Genomic DNA, 14,967 nt, shown 5'->3' with positions numbered 1-14,967 from the left:
GCAAGGAGAGGGAAGGGATGCCTTGGGAAGGCTGAGCTGGAACAGAGACTGCAGGAGCTAAAGAATAAAGTAGGGATTTCTTAGGAGGCCTCAATGGATCCACCTTGGGCAGCACCAGAGCCCAGCCAGGGCTGCACCCCAGGTGAACCCAAAATGGTCACAAAATGCCCCACTGGTCACGGGGTCTCTCACTTTTATAAGCTCTGCTCCATTTGCACATTGGAGTTCACTGTCCCATTCCAGCTCCAGCCCATGCAGTCCCATCCTGCTTGTTTCTCTCTCTTCAGCCCACGTTGTTTGTGCTCTTGGGCCTGAGATTTGGACCATTTGTCCTTGGTCCCCAGCTGGAGAAGGAATTGTTTTGTCTCCCTACTCTGTGCAGAGAGCTCACCATCCCATAATAAGAAACCCAGACCCACACACTAAAGCAGCACAGAACCTGAAAAGCATAAAAGCTACAACCTGAGGCACCACAAGGGCTGAGAGAGGATGGGGACAGCCACGGAGCACTGAGGGAGGCACTTCTCCAGAGATGGGCCTGAGCTCTGCTCAGTGCTGCTGTCAGAGAAATTCAAACACCAGCTGGATCAGCATCACCCCAGTGATGTGCCAAGGGAAAACAACTTCTAGAACAACTCAAGTGCTCTCCATCCATCAGCCACACTGAGCTGTAACTCCTGGTCAGGAACACACAGCACCAGAGATCCCTTGGGAAGTTGGGAATAACAAAATTCTCACCAAGAGGTGGTTCTAGGGATGCTGCTCATCCCCAGGTAGAGAGGGGCTGCAGATACTGGTTTTTACAGGCTGCACACCAAGCAAAGCAGACACAGGTCAAACACACTCATCTGATTCTTGACAGAGAAAATGAGGAATATTGTGTGATAACACCGAACTTTTTACCCTTGTACTGGGCTTGGTGAGTCCCATATCCCACATCCAGTTCTGGCTGCAAGTTCATAGAATAAATATTGAGAAAACTGAAAAAAAAAACCAACTTCCAAGAACCAGCAGAACCATCAGCCCAAAATCCCTGACCTGTAATTAGAAAGACCTGAAATATTCTAATTTGTTCAAGAACAGGACTTTGGGTATGAGAATTTAAATTCTCTCCTGTAGGGAAGGAGAGGGTGCAACTGCTGCAAGCTGAGGCTGGACACATCCCAGCCAGTGACAGGCACACGTGTCCCAGGTGTGCTCACAGCTCCTGGAAGAGGCTGCAGGGGCGAACAAGAAGAGTTTCCCTGAAGGATTTGTGGAATTGTGAGCCCCACAATGCTGTGCTGTCACTGAATATCCTTATTTTATCACTACACTGTCTCTGAATACCCTTATGCCCCTGTTGGGGAAGATGAAATAGGAAAACCTTATAAATATGATTGCCTGGCAAAAGATTTGGAAAATACAGACATTGAGATGAGAACTAGATTTGAAATAGCAAACCTTGACTACTGAATAACTAGAAAACAATAGTATAGCCAGGCTGAAAGCAATCCCCCTTCTGATTAAACAACGCCCTTTACCTGCAGATGGGTCCAAAGGTCACATGGAATGCTCTGTCTCACCCCCAATGTCTGGTTCATCCCACACCTGTGACCCTCCCCTGAAGTATCAGGTATCTGGGACCCCATTGGCCCAAGTCCTGCTCCAGCCCACCTTGAAGCCCCCTGATAAGGTGTGCCCGAGGGACCAGACTCCCTCTTGGACCTTCCCCTGGGACCCTCACCTGGAACCCTCGCTCCCTCTCTCTCCCTGGGCCTGCCACGAGTTGCGCCTGGCAACTCCAAGCAGGGCCTTTCCCCCCTTTTAATAAACCACATTTTCTAAGACCTGACTTCAGAGATCTCTCATCCATCCAAACCGTCCTGGAGACCCGCGCTCTCTACATGCCCCAACTTCCCATGCCCAGCCTCACACTGTGCCAAGAGAGGTTGTGGCACCAGCCCCTGTCCACAACTAGGTTTGTTTTGTTCCTTTAACTGCACAGACTAAACCTTTGGCCTGGAAGCTGCGGCTGGAAATCCCTGCAGTAGGAGATGGTGTATCAGCACCTGAGCACCAGGCTCAGGGAAAGCCTCAGAGGAGAGAGGGGACATGGGTCAGTGGTGGCCTCAGCGGGGCTGGGGAATGGTGGGACTCAGAGGGTTTTTTCCGTTTTTTAATGAATATATTTTTTACTCCATTCTGGCGGATTGACTTCTTAAGAACACAACCCTCCCAACAAGAGCCCTGCAGTGCTAGGGATGCACGCTAAAAGCAAAATCAACAAAAAGCAGCTGATGGCCCCAAGCTCAGACTGAGGGGACCTGAGCTCAGTTTCTGCCAGGCTTAAGGAGCTTGAGCACATGGAGCTGTCTGTCACCCCACAGGATGAGTTCCCTCCTGGTGTCTGGCTTGTCTCAGCTCCATGGTAACCTCACCCCATCCCACAGAGCCCTCAGGGCTGCTCACACCTCAGGGCAATTTTGCCTGTAAAGGACAAACACTTACCCCTTATCACCTTCCCAACACTCTGCTGTGATTTCACTTACTCCTGAAGGTTATGGCAATAAAGAATTGATTTCAGTCTGAACAACAGCTCAATGTTATTTAATTCCTGTGACCCCACACGCTCTCTCCCCTCTCTCTCTGGCTGTTCACTCACTGCAGTGAAGTTCCAGGAGGACATTGCCACGAGGAACAGCTGATCCTCCCAAAGCCCAGAGAGCAGCAGTGCTGCACTGGGTAAGCCCAGCAATAAAGCTGAGCTTCTCTGCAGATAAAAAATTTACTACAGAAATCCAGAGCTGTGGCTAAGAACTCATGAGTCAGCATTGAGGCATTTGTGAGTGAAAAGCATAAACAATATAAACTGGCAGTGAAGACAAATCTCACAGGGGAGAGAGTGAGGCACAGATAAATTAAAAGCTTTTCCTGTCAAATCCCTGCCATGAGAGCATTGTTACCATGGGGGAACATGATCTCCTCTGTAACCAAACTGCACCAGGCAGGGTGGTGCTGACAAGTGATCTCTGCAGGGAAATCCCAGCACAACAATGCTCCATCAGCTCCTGGGCTCCAGCAGGAGACCACCAAAGGCCTACAGAGGCCACCAAAGGCCTACAGAGGCCACCAAAGGGCTCTGGCAGGTCAGGGCTCTGCTCCCAGCCCAGCCAGGCAGGGCCATGGTACTGCAGGGAGTGGCTGTGCCAGTTGTTCACAACACAAACACCAACAGTCTGGGCCTGGTTGGTTCTTCTGGTTTTCTTCTAAGTCCTGTGAGAAGTGGCTGAGGGAGCTGGGGGGGCTCATCCTGCAGAAAAGGAGGCTCAGGGGGCCCTGGTGGCTCTGCACAGCTCCTGACAGGAGGGGACAGCCGGGGGGGTCGGGCTCTGCTCCAGGGAACAGGGACAGGAGGAGAGGGAACGGCCCCAGGCTGGGCCAGGGCAGGTCAGGGTGGACAGCAGGAGGAATTTCCCCACGGAAAGGGGGGTCAGGCCTTGGCAGGGCCTGCCCAGGGAGGTTTGGAGTGCCCATCCCTGGAGATGTCCCAGGAACGCCCTTGTCCAAGGAACGTGGCACTCTGTGCTCTGGGCTGGAGACAAGGTAGGGATCAGGCACAGGGTGGACTCAATGGTCTTGGGAGTCTTTTCCAATCTTAATGATTCTGGGACTCCTGCAGCTCCCCATCTCTCTCCTAGAAGAAGTACAACTGAGTCATACCCCCAGAAGCTTCTCTTCCACAGCCCAAAAAATCTGAACTTCCTGAGAAGCACAAACATTCCCCTCTGTGCATGAGCTGCCCTGGCCACAGCAGAGGGCTCAGCTGGGACCCCCCCACCCAGAATCTCATCTCCCACGGGGAGACTGGAACACAAAACACAAACTGGCTTGGCCAAATCTGCTTAGAAACCTCCCAGAATGTTCACCTTCTTCCTGTCCAAGGGAAAAGGAAAGGAATTCTGGAATACTCTGGAGTGGGAAGGGACCCACAAGGTTCATCCAGTCCCAGCCCAACAATGCCACCCTGTGCATCCCTGGAGTGGTGTCCAAATGCTCCTGGAGCTCTGGCAGCCTCGGGGCTGTGCCCATTCCCAGGGGAGCCTGGGCAGTGCTCAGCAATTCAAGTTTAATTCAATAAAAGGAACATAGAAGTCACACTGAGCACCTTCCCTTCTTCTCCCAAAGGGCAAAATATCCATGACCCCACACTGAAATTCCCAAAATCCAACCCCAAACCCTCTGGAAAACCCCAAATGAGTTTGGAAATGGTTAAAATCCAACTTTCTGCAGACCATTTGCAAGGGTTCAATATTAAGTCAATAAAAAGAACATAAAATCCAGATCATCGCCCTCCCCCTGTGGGTTGGAGCTTTGGGTTTTCCTCTCCCAGAGGTAAAAAATCCATGACTCCACAGCAAAATCATCCCAAAAAATCCATGACTCCACAGCAAAATTATCCCAAATATCCCCAGTCCTCTGGAAAACCCCAAATGAGGGCAGAAATGGTTAAAAATTCAACTTCTCTGGGGGAAAGAACCTTTCCCTGATACCCAACCAAACCCTCCCCCGGCACAGCTCCAGCTGTTCCCTTGGGTCCTGGAGTCTTCCTCAGAGAAATCCCAGCTCTGAGCCCAGCAGGGTCCCTGGGACAATCCCCCAGCCTTACCCAGATGAGCTCAGCCCCTGCTGGACAATCCAAGCTCCCCTCCCTGAGCCCTGAGGACATCACTGACCACCTGCTGCAAGACTTGGTTGCCACTGAATGGGCAACATTGAGAGCAGGGTCTGAGTCAGGTGGCAGAACATTCCTGAACCCAAAGCAATTAGTTCCTCTTCAAATAAAAACTGCCACGAGGTACTCCAGCAGACATTTCCCTTAACAGCCACGTTCACCTGGCTAAAATCAAAGTTTTAAGGACAAGCAGGACTTTATTAAAATAGACAGGTGATGACAAATCATAAATGTTACCTCTCAAATCACAGTGGGATCCTCTGCACTACACAGGAATTTTGATTAAATTTATCTCCCCTCTGCTGATTTCACCAATGTGGCCCAAATGTCAATACTATTATGAGAATCTTTCTAAACACAAATTACAGCTGTGCAGACATCACCAACCAGTTCAGCTCATCATTTGATGAGCTCCAAAAAAGGTCATTGCTGTAACCTGATCCTTAAATTATGCAATTTAATGACAGCTAGAGGCTGAATAGGGACATTAACAGGAACTCAAACATACAAATATGGGAAAAAATATGAGGGGAAATTCATAAAAACTGCTGAGAATGGGAGAGTTACTGGTGTTACCAATGGAAGTCAAACTCTGTTTTGACCCAGAACATCACCTGCCCAAAGACAAGATAAAGTTTATTTGCTCAATTCTCCTTCTTCAATTTATTGGAGAGATCAGAAGAACTGATTTAGTGTAACAGGGATTTTCTACTTGGGAGTGTAATTCCCCTTTTAATTAAAATCAAAGCATTCTGGTGTGATTGGATCACTCGGATGCACCACCAGGAATGGCTGGTAAGGCCCAGCACAGCAGGGAGATTTTTATCTCTGCACATTCATCTTGGGGCAGGTTACAGGAAGTTCAGTGTTCCCAGACTTCACCTGCCACACAGGCAAAATTTCCCTAAAAGCAGAGCTGGGTGGAATTTCCCTCTCCTCTCATGCTGTAAGCCCAGAGTGTCCGCTTTGAATTCAAAGCTGGGGCAGGGAAAGGGCCACACCTGAACCAGAATTTTTATTTTCTCAATGGCCAGAGTTTTGATGTATCAAATCTTTTGCCACTGGAAAGAGAAGACAAAGTGAAATTCTCCATGGACCTTTGGAAACTGATTCCTCACCACATCCCACTGGCTCTGAGGAGCTCAGTGCACACATCTATCAGGAGGCAATAATGAGATTTATGACAAGAGCATTTATCCATTTCTGAGGGAACGTGCTAGAAATGAAAATAAATCAGCATCTCAGAGAGACACTTCCAACAGAATGCCTCTGGCTACAAAAACAGCATCAGGACACTCAGGAAAAGGGATTTTGGTAAGAGTATAAACAAACAAAACCAAGCACTAAGGGAAGTCAGCACGGTAGCAAAGAGTAAATGTCTCTTATCAGAGCTGCAGAAAGATCCCTAATTCCAGAGGCAGGTTCTGTGGGAAGCTGAGCACAGCCAGGATGTTCACAGCCCCATCCCACCTGGATGCCAGTAACACAGATGCCACCGGCATTCCCTGCTTCCTGGGATAAAGCTGGATCATTCCCATCTGCTTAGAAAGCCAGCATGCTGGGATGTGGGAATGCCTGCTGACCACTTCTGCCTTGTGCACACACACAGACACCCCAGGGGCACAGGGACACCCCAGGGCTCCCAGCTGGGGACAAACTGGGGGTGCCAGACCATGGTGATGCCACCAACAAACCCCCCTGCAGCCACCTGGAGCAGGAGCAAAGCCCTCCCAGAAACAGATGCAGAAATTCCTTGCTGCAGGTTTGGTGTAAAGCCCCTTCCCCTCCCTCCAAACCATCTGCCACATTCCCATTTCCACATTCCTGTGTTAAAAGGGAATAATTTTCATTGGTGACTGTGCAACATTTGGAAGCCCCCTGTCTCATATCTCTCCAAGGACTGAAGTCCTTCAAGTCAGTTCACTCTGAGTCCAGAAGCTTTCCTGTCCCCCCACCCTGATGCCCTCCTCCAAAGTTTTTCCAGTTGTACTGCATCCCTTTTGACAAAAAGGCTGCATCCAGCAACCCAACACATGAACAAATTACACATCAACTCCTTCCCTTTCTTCTCCATCCCTGGGGGATACCAAAGTCAATCTCTGCTTTTAAGAAGGGGAGGCAAGTGACAGATGTCAGGGACTTCTTTACTGTTCTCTCCAAAGGAAGAGTTTGGTGCCCAGACTCAGCCTGGCTGGCCCTGGACCCAGGAGCCTCAGGGTGAGCAGAGCACTTCAGGTTAAATCCCACTAGAAGGGGAAGAGCAAGAAAGCATTGGTCCATTCTTAGCAAGGAAGAAGAGTTGACAACAGCAAATGCTGAGTTCAAGCTGTTAAATACTTATTTACACCAGTGAAGAGCTGACACATTGTGTGACAGCTGATATTAATAAAAGTGACAAACGGGTAGGAACAGCAAACAGAAGCAGAAAAAGAACAAGGGACACAAGAGCCCACAACTGTTGGATACTGGCAGATCACTTGGGCATGAACTTCACCCAAGAGAACTCAGAGTGGGTGAAATCTTCTCAAAGTCAGTGAGAATCTGAACAGGGTGGGTGAGAAACCAGGGGGATGATGGTGAATGTCATCCCTGGTGTTATAAAGGGAAAAGGGAGAGAACTGTGAGGTTGGACTAAATTGAGAGGTCCCTTTCAATCTCAGCTGTTTTCTGACTGTGTTGTACAGACCTAGCACTAACCTGAGAGCTGGAAAATTCTGAGATAATGTATTTTTAAGTAGGTAGAAGAAAACAAGACTACAAGAAGTAGCCAGAACAACTTTATTAGGCCAGTCTGAGACAAGTTCCCTCCAGGAAAATATGGGGGTCCCCACACAGAGGGTTTGAGGAAACAAAGAAAGCAAGAGAGGCACATTTAGACTTCCCTAAAGATATAAATATGTTAGACATCCTACAAGACATGCAGGAAAAGCACAAGCTGAATGAAGTTAGAGCTGGATGAAAAGTAGATTAAACCCCACAAACTTTAAAGCACAGCAAGAAATGATCCATCCTGAATTTAGTGGCATGTGGTGCCTGGGAGATGGAACAGAACAGAATGCTCCAATTAAATCTGCACACTGCAAAGCCAAGAGCGACAAACACACAGGCAGGATTAAATTCATCTGAAATCCATGTAACCTGATGCACGAGTTTCTAATTGGGGAGGAATAATGAACTGCATGTTGCAAAACAAAAAAAAAATCATCCCTGTGAGGATTCTGCCCAGGCCCAGACAGCAAGGCACAGCCAGGACCTGCTGATCCAGAATGGATCCATGGTTTGGGTTGGGCACCACAGTCCTGAGCAGGGAAGGGAGGAGAAATAATGATGGGTGATGTAGAGGTCATAGAAACGGCCTCAGAATCCCAGAGCTGCCCTGGAGAGACAGGACCAGACTGGATGCAAAGGCTGAGAGCAGCGCCCAGCACTGGGACACGCTGCCCAGCAGGGCCTGGCATTCCCAGCACCCCAGCTGAGGTTAGACATGCCTGACACTGATTTTTCATTAAAATTACCCTATTTTCAGAATAGCTGGGTGAGAACCTTTCCATCATTATTCTTCTCCTACAGTATCTGAGTACTTTGAGAACATTAATGCATTAATTTTTAAGGCAGCTTAACAGACAAGCCTCCACTTCAGACAGAATCTGAGGAAGAAAATAATCTGTCTGCTCATTTCAATGTTCCCCTTGTGTTCTGTTGATACTTCACTTCTCCATCATGAGCTGGACTTCAAAATTACAGAGCTCTGAGACCAAGTGTCGTGGTTTGACACGGAAGTGAAGCATTTATTTTGGGAAGGTGTATTTTCATGGGGGGCGCAGGCATTGCGCCAGCGTCAAACCATGACACCAACTGATCCCAAGAAGGCAGGTCAAGATGGTTCCCAGGAAACAGAAACCACCTTCAAAAAGTCTGATTTGGTTTATTTATGGTAGCAGGAGAGGATGGGGAATTTGGGTTCCATTTCAGTCTCTTAGAAGGAACGTGACCTGTAACACCAAACATTTCTCCACTTGTTATTAAACCGTAACAACATGTCCGTGCAGAATTTGCTCTTTGAGGCCTCTACAACTAATTAATGTGCCACAGGAGTCAGAGAATCCCTTCCCTGCTGCAAGTCAAGACTCTGTTTCAAAGCTTGGGGACACCAGAGTGTTCTTAAATAAGGAAAAGAGGGTCAGCACAAGTGTTTTGTTTTCAGGTCTGAGAAGGGACTTTACAGGTTTGTTGCAAGTTACAGCTCCAGGCACCAAATACCAAAAATGTTCTTCCAAGTAACTAAATATCTGCTGGAATCAGGGGGAAAGAAAAAACAAGAAGAGAGAAGACTGTTCTAGGCAAGAGCAGAAGCTGCTGAATGAGCTGGGTTTAAAGTCTCAGAAGAAATCCAGCGTCTACCATGGGTGGGAAGAAAACACAACATTTGTCAAATAAACAGAGGAGCTTTAACTGGAGCAATAGGATGCTCTGAACTGCAGCAGAGAGTAACCAAAGCCAGACTCCCTTCACTACAGAGTGACACAGTTTTATTCTGAGCTGGCACAGACATCCTGAAAGGGCTTGGAAAGGAGGAGGATTCCCTGGAAACAGGGCTGTGAAGGGCTGTCCCTCAGGGAGAACTGACTGGTATCTCCCTCCACCAGTGCCCCGAGGTACTACGGCTCCTTCCTCAGAAGTGTCATTCCTACAAGTGAGGCACTAAAATGTTTCCAGACATCTTCCTCAAACCTCATCCAGGTAAGGATTTAATTCCATTTGGCAGCCAGAGGATTATCAGGAGCCAAGCATCAATCTTCCCTGGGAGGGTGGGCAGGCCCTGGCACAGGTGCCCAGAGCAGCTGTGGTGCCCCTGGATCCCTGGCAGTGCCCAAGGCCAGGCTGGACAGGGCTTGGAGCAGCCTGGGACAGGGGAAGGTGTCCCTGCCATGGCAGGGGTGGCACTGGATGGGCTTTAAAGTCCCTCCCAACCCAAAACATTCTGGGATTCTGTCACATGACACCAACCAGGGAGCTGATCTAGCTGAATACTGACCCTATAAACTGTCTGGATTAGCAGTACTTTTTGCTGCCAACTGTATTAGCTCCCCACAGAGCCATGCAAGCCCAAAGCCACCAGAGCAGGGCTGGCACATCCACAGATGGGAAAAGCAAACTGCCCCTTTCCAGGCCAGGAGGGAGCTTGGGCAGGGTGAGTGCCCAGCTGGGGCTGATCTAACATTTCTGCTCTTGGATAAACCAAGGCTTGTACCAGCAGAGCAGTATTTCCCCCCTTGGATGATATGGTTAACTAACATTGATTTATGTGCTCCAAAACCAGAGCATTCCTTGGAAGTTAGATAAACCACACACAAATTGCAAGTAATGCTGGAAGGGTCTATAGAGCCTCTGTGTAGTTATGGACAGAAATATTTATTGCATTTGGCGTGGAAGCTGCAGTCTGGGAGCACTGGGCAAAGAACACAACTGGGTGAGCACTGCAGCACCAGGGAGCAAGCAAATTCCATCTTTTCCTTTCCCAATAAATTATTCACAAAGGTGAACAGCTGTCACACTGACATTTCAGATCTGAAATATAGTTAAGAGCAAGTTAAAACTAAGGCAAAGAAAATGAATGTCAGAAAGTTTTTGTTTTTTCAAATTTCACATAAGCTCTTTAGCCCTGGGGTTAATCAGAGCTCAGGAGCTCTGCTCCCAGTCCAACTTCTTCCCTGAAAAATGTCTCTTTGTGCAGAGGGTGTAAACATGCACACTAAGGGTATTTGTATTTAATGTAATTTAATGGGGCACACCTTTAATTCATTGCCCAGGGTAATCCAAATACCAGTGGTCCTTCACAGAATCTTTGTCTTCCTTTATTAAACAACACCAATTATCTTCTACCTTCACATGTGGTCCCAGCCAAGGGCTCTGTACTGCAGCCACAGAATCAGAGAATCATGGAATGGTTTGGGTTGGAAGGAATCTCAAAACCCACCCAGCGCCACCCCTGCCATGGCGGGGACACCTTCCACTGTCCCAGGTGGCTCCAAGCCCCAAGCAACCTGGCCTTGGGCACTGCCAGGGATCCAGGGGCACCACAGCTGCTCTGGGCACCCTCTGCCAGGGCCTGCCCACCCTCACAGGGAGCAATTCCTTCCCAATATCTAACCCAAATCTCTCCTTTTTAAGTTTAAAACCACTCCAATTCTTGTCCAATCATTACCTGTCTATGTAAAAAATCACTCTCCTCTGTTTTATAAGCCCCCTTTAGGCACTGGAATGGGCTCTAAGATCTTCCTGGAGTCTTCTCTTCTCCAGGCTGAACAGCCCCAGCTCTCTCAGCCTAGCTCCATGGGAAGACTTCATGAATACACACAATAGCTACTTCAAAAGGTAAAAATATTTCAAGTACAGGAGGCTGACTGTTAGCAACAGTGCTGAGCTGGACACCAGTGCCTCTGGGTAAGAGCTGTTCTTTCCACAGGCAGCACCATTTCTCTTATTTCTTCTCTCTACAGAGCAGTGAAATATTTAACAAATCTAAGCATTTTATGTTCTCAAGCAGAAGCAGAGAAGTTGCATCTTGCCCACAGCCACAAAACCCACGAGACCCAAGAGCATCCCCCAAAGGCCTCAGCTCTGAGATCAACAGGAATTAAAAGGCAGGAGAGAGAGAATCAGGCACTGGCTGGCCCAGCCCTGGGGTTTCTCCATAGTTCCTCATACGTGTCCAAAGCCCCAAGACAAGACTGAGGGCACATCCCAGGGAAGTTTACTTTGCATCAATTCCACAGGCACTGGAAGCGGACACGGCTCCACACACCCCCGCACAAACAGGATGTATCTCCTGATGGAAATCTGTTTTGTAATCAAAATCTTGATTGCTTCATTTGTGGGGAGAGGGAAGGTGGATCAGAAACATAAACATACACAGAAATTATACTGCTATGGATTCCAAGTTCAAATAGGAGCCCACACAGATTATATTCCGAGAACAAGGAGCAGCCAGAACATCCCCAGCCACGTTCTGTGACAGAATCAGACACCTGCAGCTGCACACCGCTTACTAAAAATTAAACCCTGCACCATTTATCTGCCTGCCAGCAGATGTTTACAAAGTACTGGGACTGCCTTTCCTTCCCTTGACCCAAAAAGAGAAGTTATATTTAGAATCTGTGCTTTTATTTCACAGACTCCAGGACGAGCCGTGGCCTCTGCATCCTGCCAGCACCTCAAACCTGACCAGCAGAACTCACATCCCAGGCTGGGTTTACTGGGCTCAGGCTGGGCGGGACAGGACTCATGGTGCAGCTGCCAGGAGAACTTTTCTGAGAAAAGAGATTATGGCAGGAGCATTAAGACAAAATTTCCTCTGAGCTGCATGGACAGATCATGGCCAGGCAGCCAGGAACAGGAGCAGTGTCACTGCTATGGATAAATGAAGCATTCGAGGAGGGAGGGTTTCACAGAACCATGGGATGGTTTGGGTTGGAAGAGACCTTAAAGCCCATCTCATTCCAACCCCCTGCCATGGGCAGGGACACCTTCCACCAGACCAGGCTGCTCAGAGCCCCAGTTTCAGTTCCACCAGAATAGAATCCAGTTAAACCATGTGTCTGATTCCTTCAGACATTCCATATGCAGGGCTGAGTGCTTGTGTTGGACTTGTCTCCCTTCCCCAGCCAAGCAACAAGAATCCAAAATACATCTGGGAGCACCAGGGGAAGAAGAGGCTCTGGTGGTCAGTTGGATCTCTCAGAAACTGCTGTGTTACAGAGCACAAGGGTGTCAGCTGTGTCCAGCCCTCACACACCAGGACAGGCCTGCAGCCTGTGCCCCAGCCACACTTTTCCAGGTTATACTCACCCATTTGCTCCACAATTTCAGGTGGGAAAACTCGTGAAGCAAAAGCTCTTCGGAAGATATCTGAGAATTCTTTATCTAGGCCTCCAATGCCCATTTTCTCAAAATTCCAGTCAGGGTTGATGATTGACTGCCTGTTCTCCTTGGTCTTTGATTTACCTGCAAAAGCCAAGAAATGGTTTCAAACACACAGCCCAGCAGAACTGCAGCACACACAGGAACAGACACCAGAACAGCTCTGCAGGTCAGACCCCATCCCACAAACTCTGTGCTCAATTCCAAATGTTGGCCAGGAGGACACACTGTGACAAGGATGCAAGGACAGGACACCAGAGACCCAGCTTGGTAAATGATTCCCTGCCTTCCAACTGCTCAGCTCAGGGGTTTCTCCAGCCACGTGTTGTTCCTATGCATTGAAGAATCCACAGTAGATTTCTCTGCCACAGATTCACCCAGGTGCCCCTGGACCCACGTAACCTCAGCACCCAGCTCACGTGGCTGCTGCCAGAACCAGTATCCATCCTGTTCCAGGCCACCTGGGATGACAACAGGTTTGTCCTGCATCCTCCTCAGTCCTGCCTTTCCCAGTCCCCAGCTGTTCCTCCCTGTGCAGCAGCAGCTCCACACTGGAACCCTTGTTCCTCTCTGTTTTCTCTCTTTCTCCCACACCCTCTGACAGGCTAATGGACCTGCAGGTGCTGCAGTTCAGTTGTACCTTCAATACAGGTAGAGAATGATGGATGCTCTGCTTTGTTCATATCCCTCTAGAAAAATATGTGATCATTCTTAGCAGCCACATTTAATAGCTCCTAACAACAGGGCTCACACTGCAGGAGATGGGTGCAGCATTCCCTTGATCCTGCCTGGGATGTGGGCCCTCTACAGCCATCAGTTTTACCCAGGTCAGGAAAGCTCTTCCCCCCACACATCATTTACAGTTCTTTCTACTGAATCTCCTCTGCCATTTCCTGCCTCAATCACTGAGCTCAGTCAGAGCCAGCCTGGGCACCTCATTGCTCCAGCTTTCCCCCAGCTTATTCAATAATTACAATGAGCAGCAAAGGCCCAGCAGAGATTCCCACTGAACTCCACTGACATCAGCTATTTCCTCCTTCCCTTTCATCACTCACTGACTCATGCAAGGACCTTCTCTCCCACACATCTCTGTTTTGATTCTTTCTTAAGAAACTTTGACAAAGAACTTTGCTGGAGGAGCTGTGACTATCAGCCCATGTCAGCCCTGCTGCCAGTGCTTTCTGATTGCTGTAATGAACTCCAGCAGGATCATGAGGCAGGACTGCCCTTAGACAAGACAGGCTGGCCCTTCCCAGTGTATCACCCTTTTTCTCTAATTTAATGCTTTATTACAGTTTTTCTTGATGTTTTTTCTATACAGATCTCAGGTTCTAAGATCTGCACCACACCAAACCTTCTCCAGAATCCCTTGGAAAGGAGCAGCACACTAATCACTCAGTCCCCAGACACTGGAGCAATTTGCAGCAAAGTTACACAGAACAATTCCTTTACAACTCAGAAGAACAAAAGCCAGTCCTGGCAAACCATCACAGTTCACTGGCTGTTCCACAACCTCTTCCAGAGGCACTCCAGATCCCTGAACACAGGTCTGCAGCCCTTTAACCACCTCTTTTCCCTGCTGCTGATGAGCCACTGGCATCACAGCCTCACAGAGCTCCCCACTCCCTCTGCAGAGGAGCTTGGGAGTACTCAGAGTGCTCAGGAAGCAGAAAACAGGCACAAATGCTCCTGGAAGGATGCTGGCAAATCCATGTAGTCCCATCTTAGGTTTATTCAAGGGAGTCTATAAACAAGCACTGACACTTTCATCAGTCAGATCAACCTTCCACATGGCTTTCAGCATCCTCAGCTTCCAGGGAAACACACAGAGACCTGACAACCCAGAGAAAAAGCAAAGACACTGCCAATTATCCTCAGCTACTGCAGAAATGGGATGTTTCCTTAGGCTTGCACAGTGGTTTAAGGGTTGGCTCTTAACGGTTTTCCCAATGGGGGCCATTCCCACCCCAGAACACCACAGAATCACAGAGTCACGGGTGGCTTTGGGTCAGAAGGGTCTTTAAAACCCATCCAGTGCCACCCCTGCCATGGCAGGGACACTTTCCACTATCCCAGGTGCTCCCAGCCCTGTCCAACGTGGCCTTGGGCACTACCAGGAATCCAGGGGCAGCCAGAGCTGCTCTGGGCACCCTGTGCCAGGGCCTGCCCACCCTTACAGGGAACAATTCCTGCCCAATATCCAATCCTAGCAAACAACAAGGGTGCATTTTGCTGCTCTGTTCCACAAGCTCTTCTAAGAGGTATTTCAAGTTCAGTCAGATAATGAATGAGCACCAAGAGTCCAGGAAGTACAGCAAACAGCAGCTCTGTGT

General features: G+C 48.8%; 1 protein-coding gene across 2 annotated transcripts in view; it reads right to left on the bottom strand.

Annotated features, from left to right (window-relative positions):
- Positions 1-14,967, bottom strand: part of NSF (N-ethylmaleimide sensitive factor, vesicle fusing ATPase) — an 80,140-nt gene that overhangs the window by 31,453 nt on the left and 33,720 nt on the right. For both annotated transcript variants that reach the window (XM_068212191.1, XM_068212192.1), the window contains exon 8: positions 12,563-12,718. In XM_068212191.1, coding sequence (XP_068068292.1) covers positions 12,563-12,718 — 156 coding nt within the window. The remainder of the gene's footprint in view (positions 1-12,562; positions 12,719-14,967) is intronic.

This window comes from Anomalospiza imberbis, chromosome 22 (assembly GCF_031753505.1).
Source record: "Anomalospiza imberbis isolate Cuckoo-Finch-1a 21T00152 chromosome 22, ASM3175350v1, whole genome shotgun sequence".
NCBI lineage: Eukaryota > Metazoa > Chordata > Aves > Passeriformes > Viduidae > Anomalospiza > Anomalospiza imberbis.
This window is presented reverse-complemented; position numbering and strand designations above follow the sequence as displayed.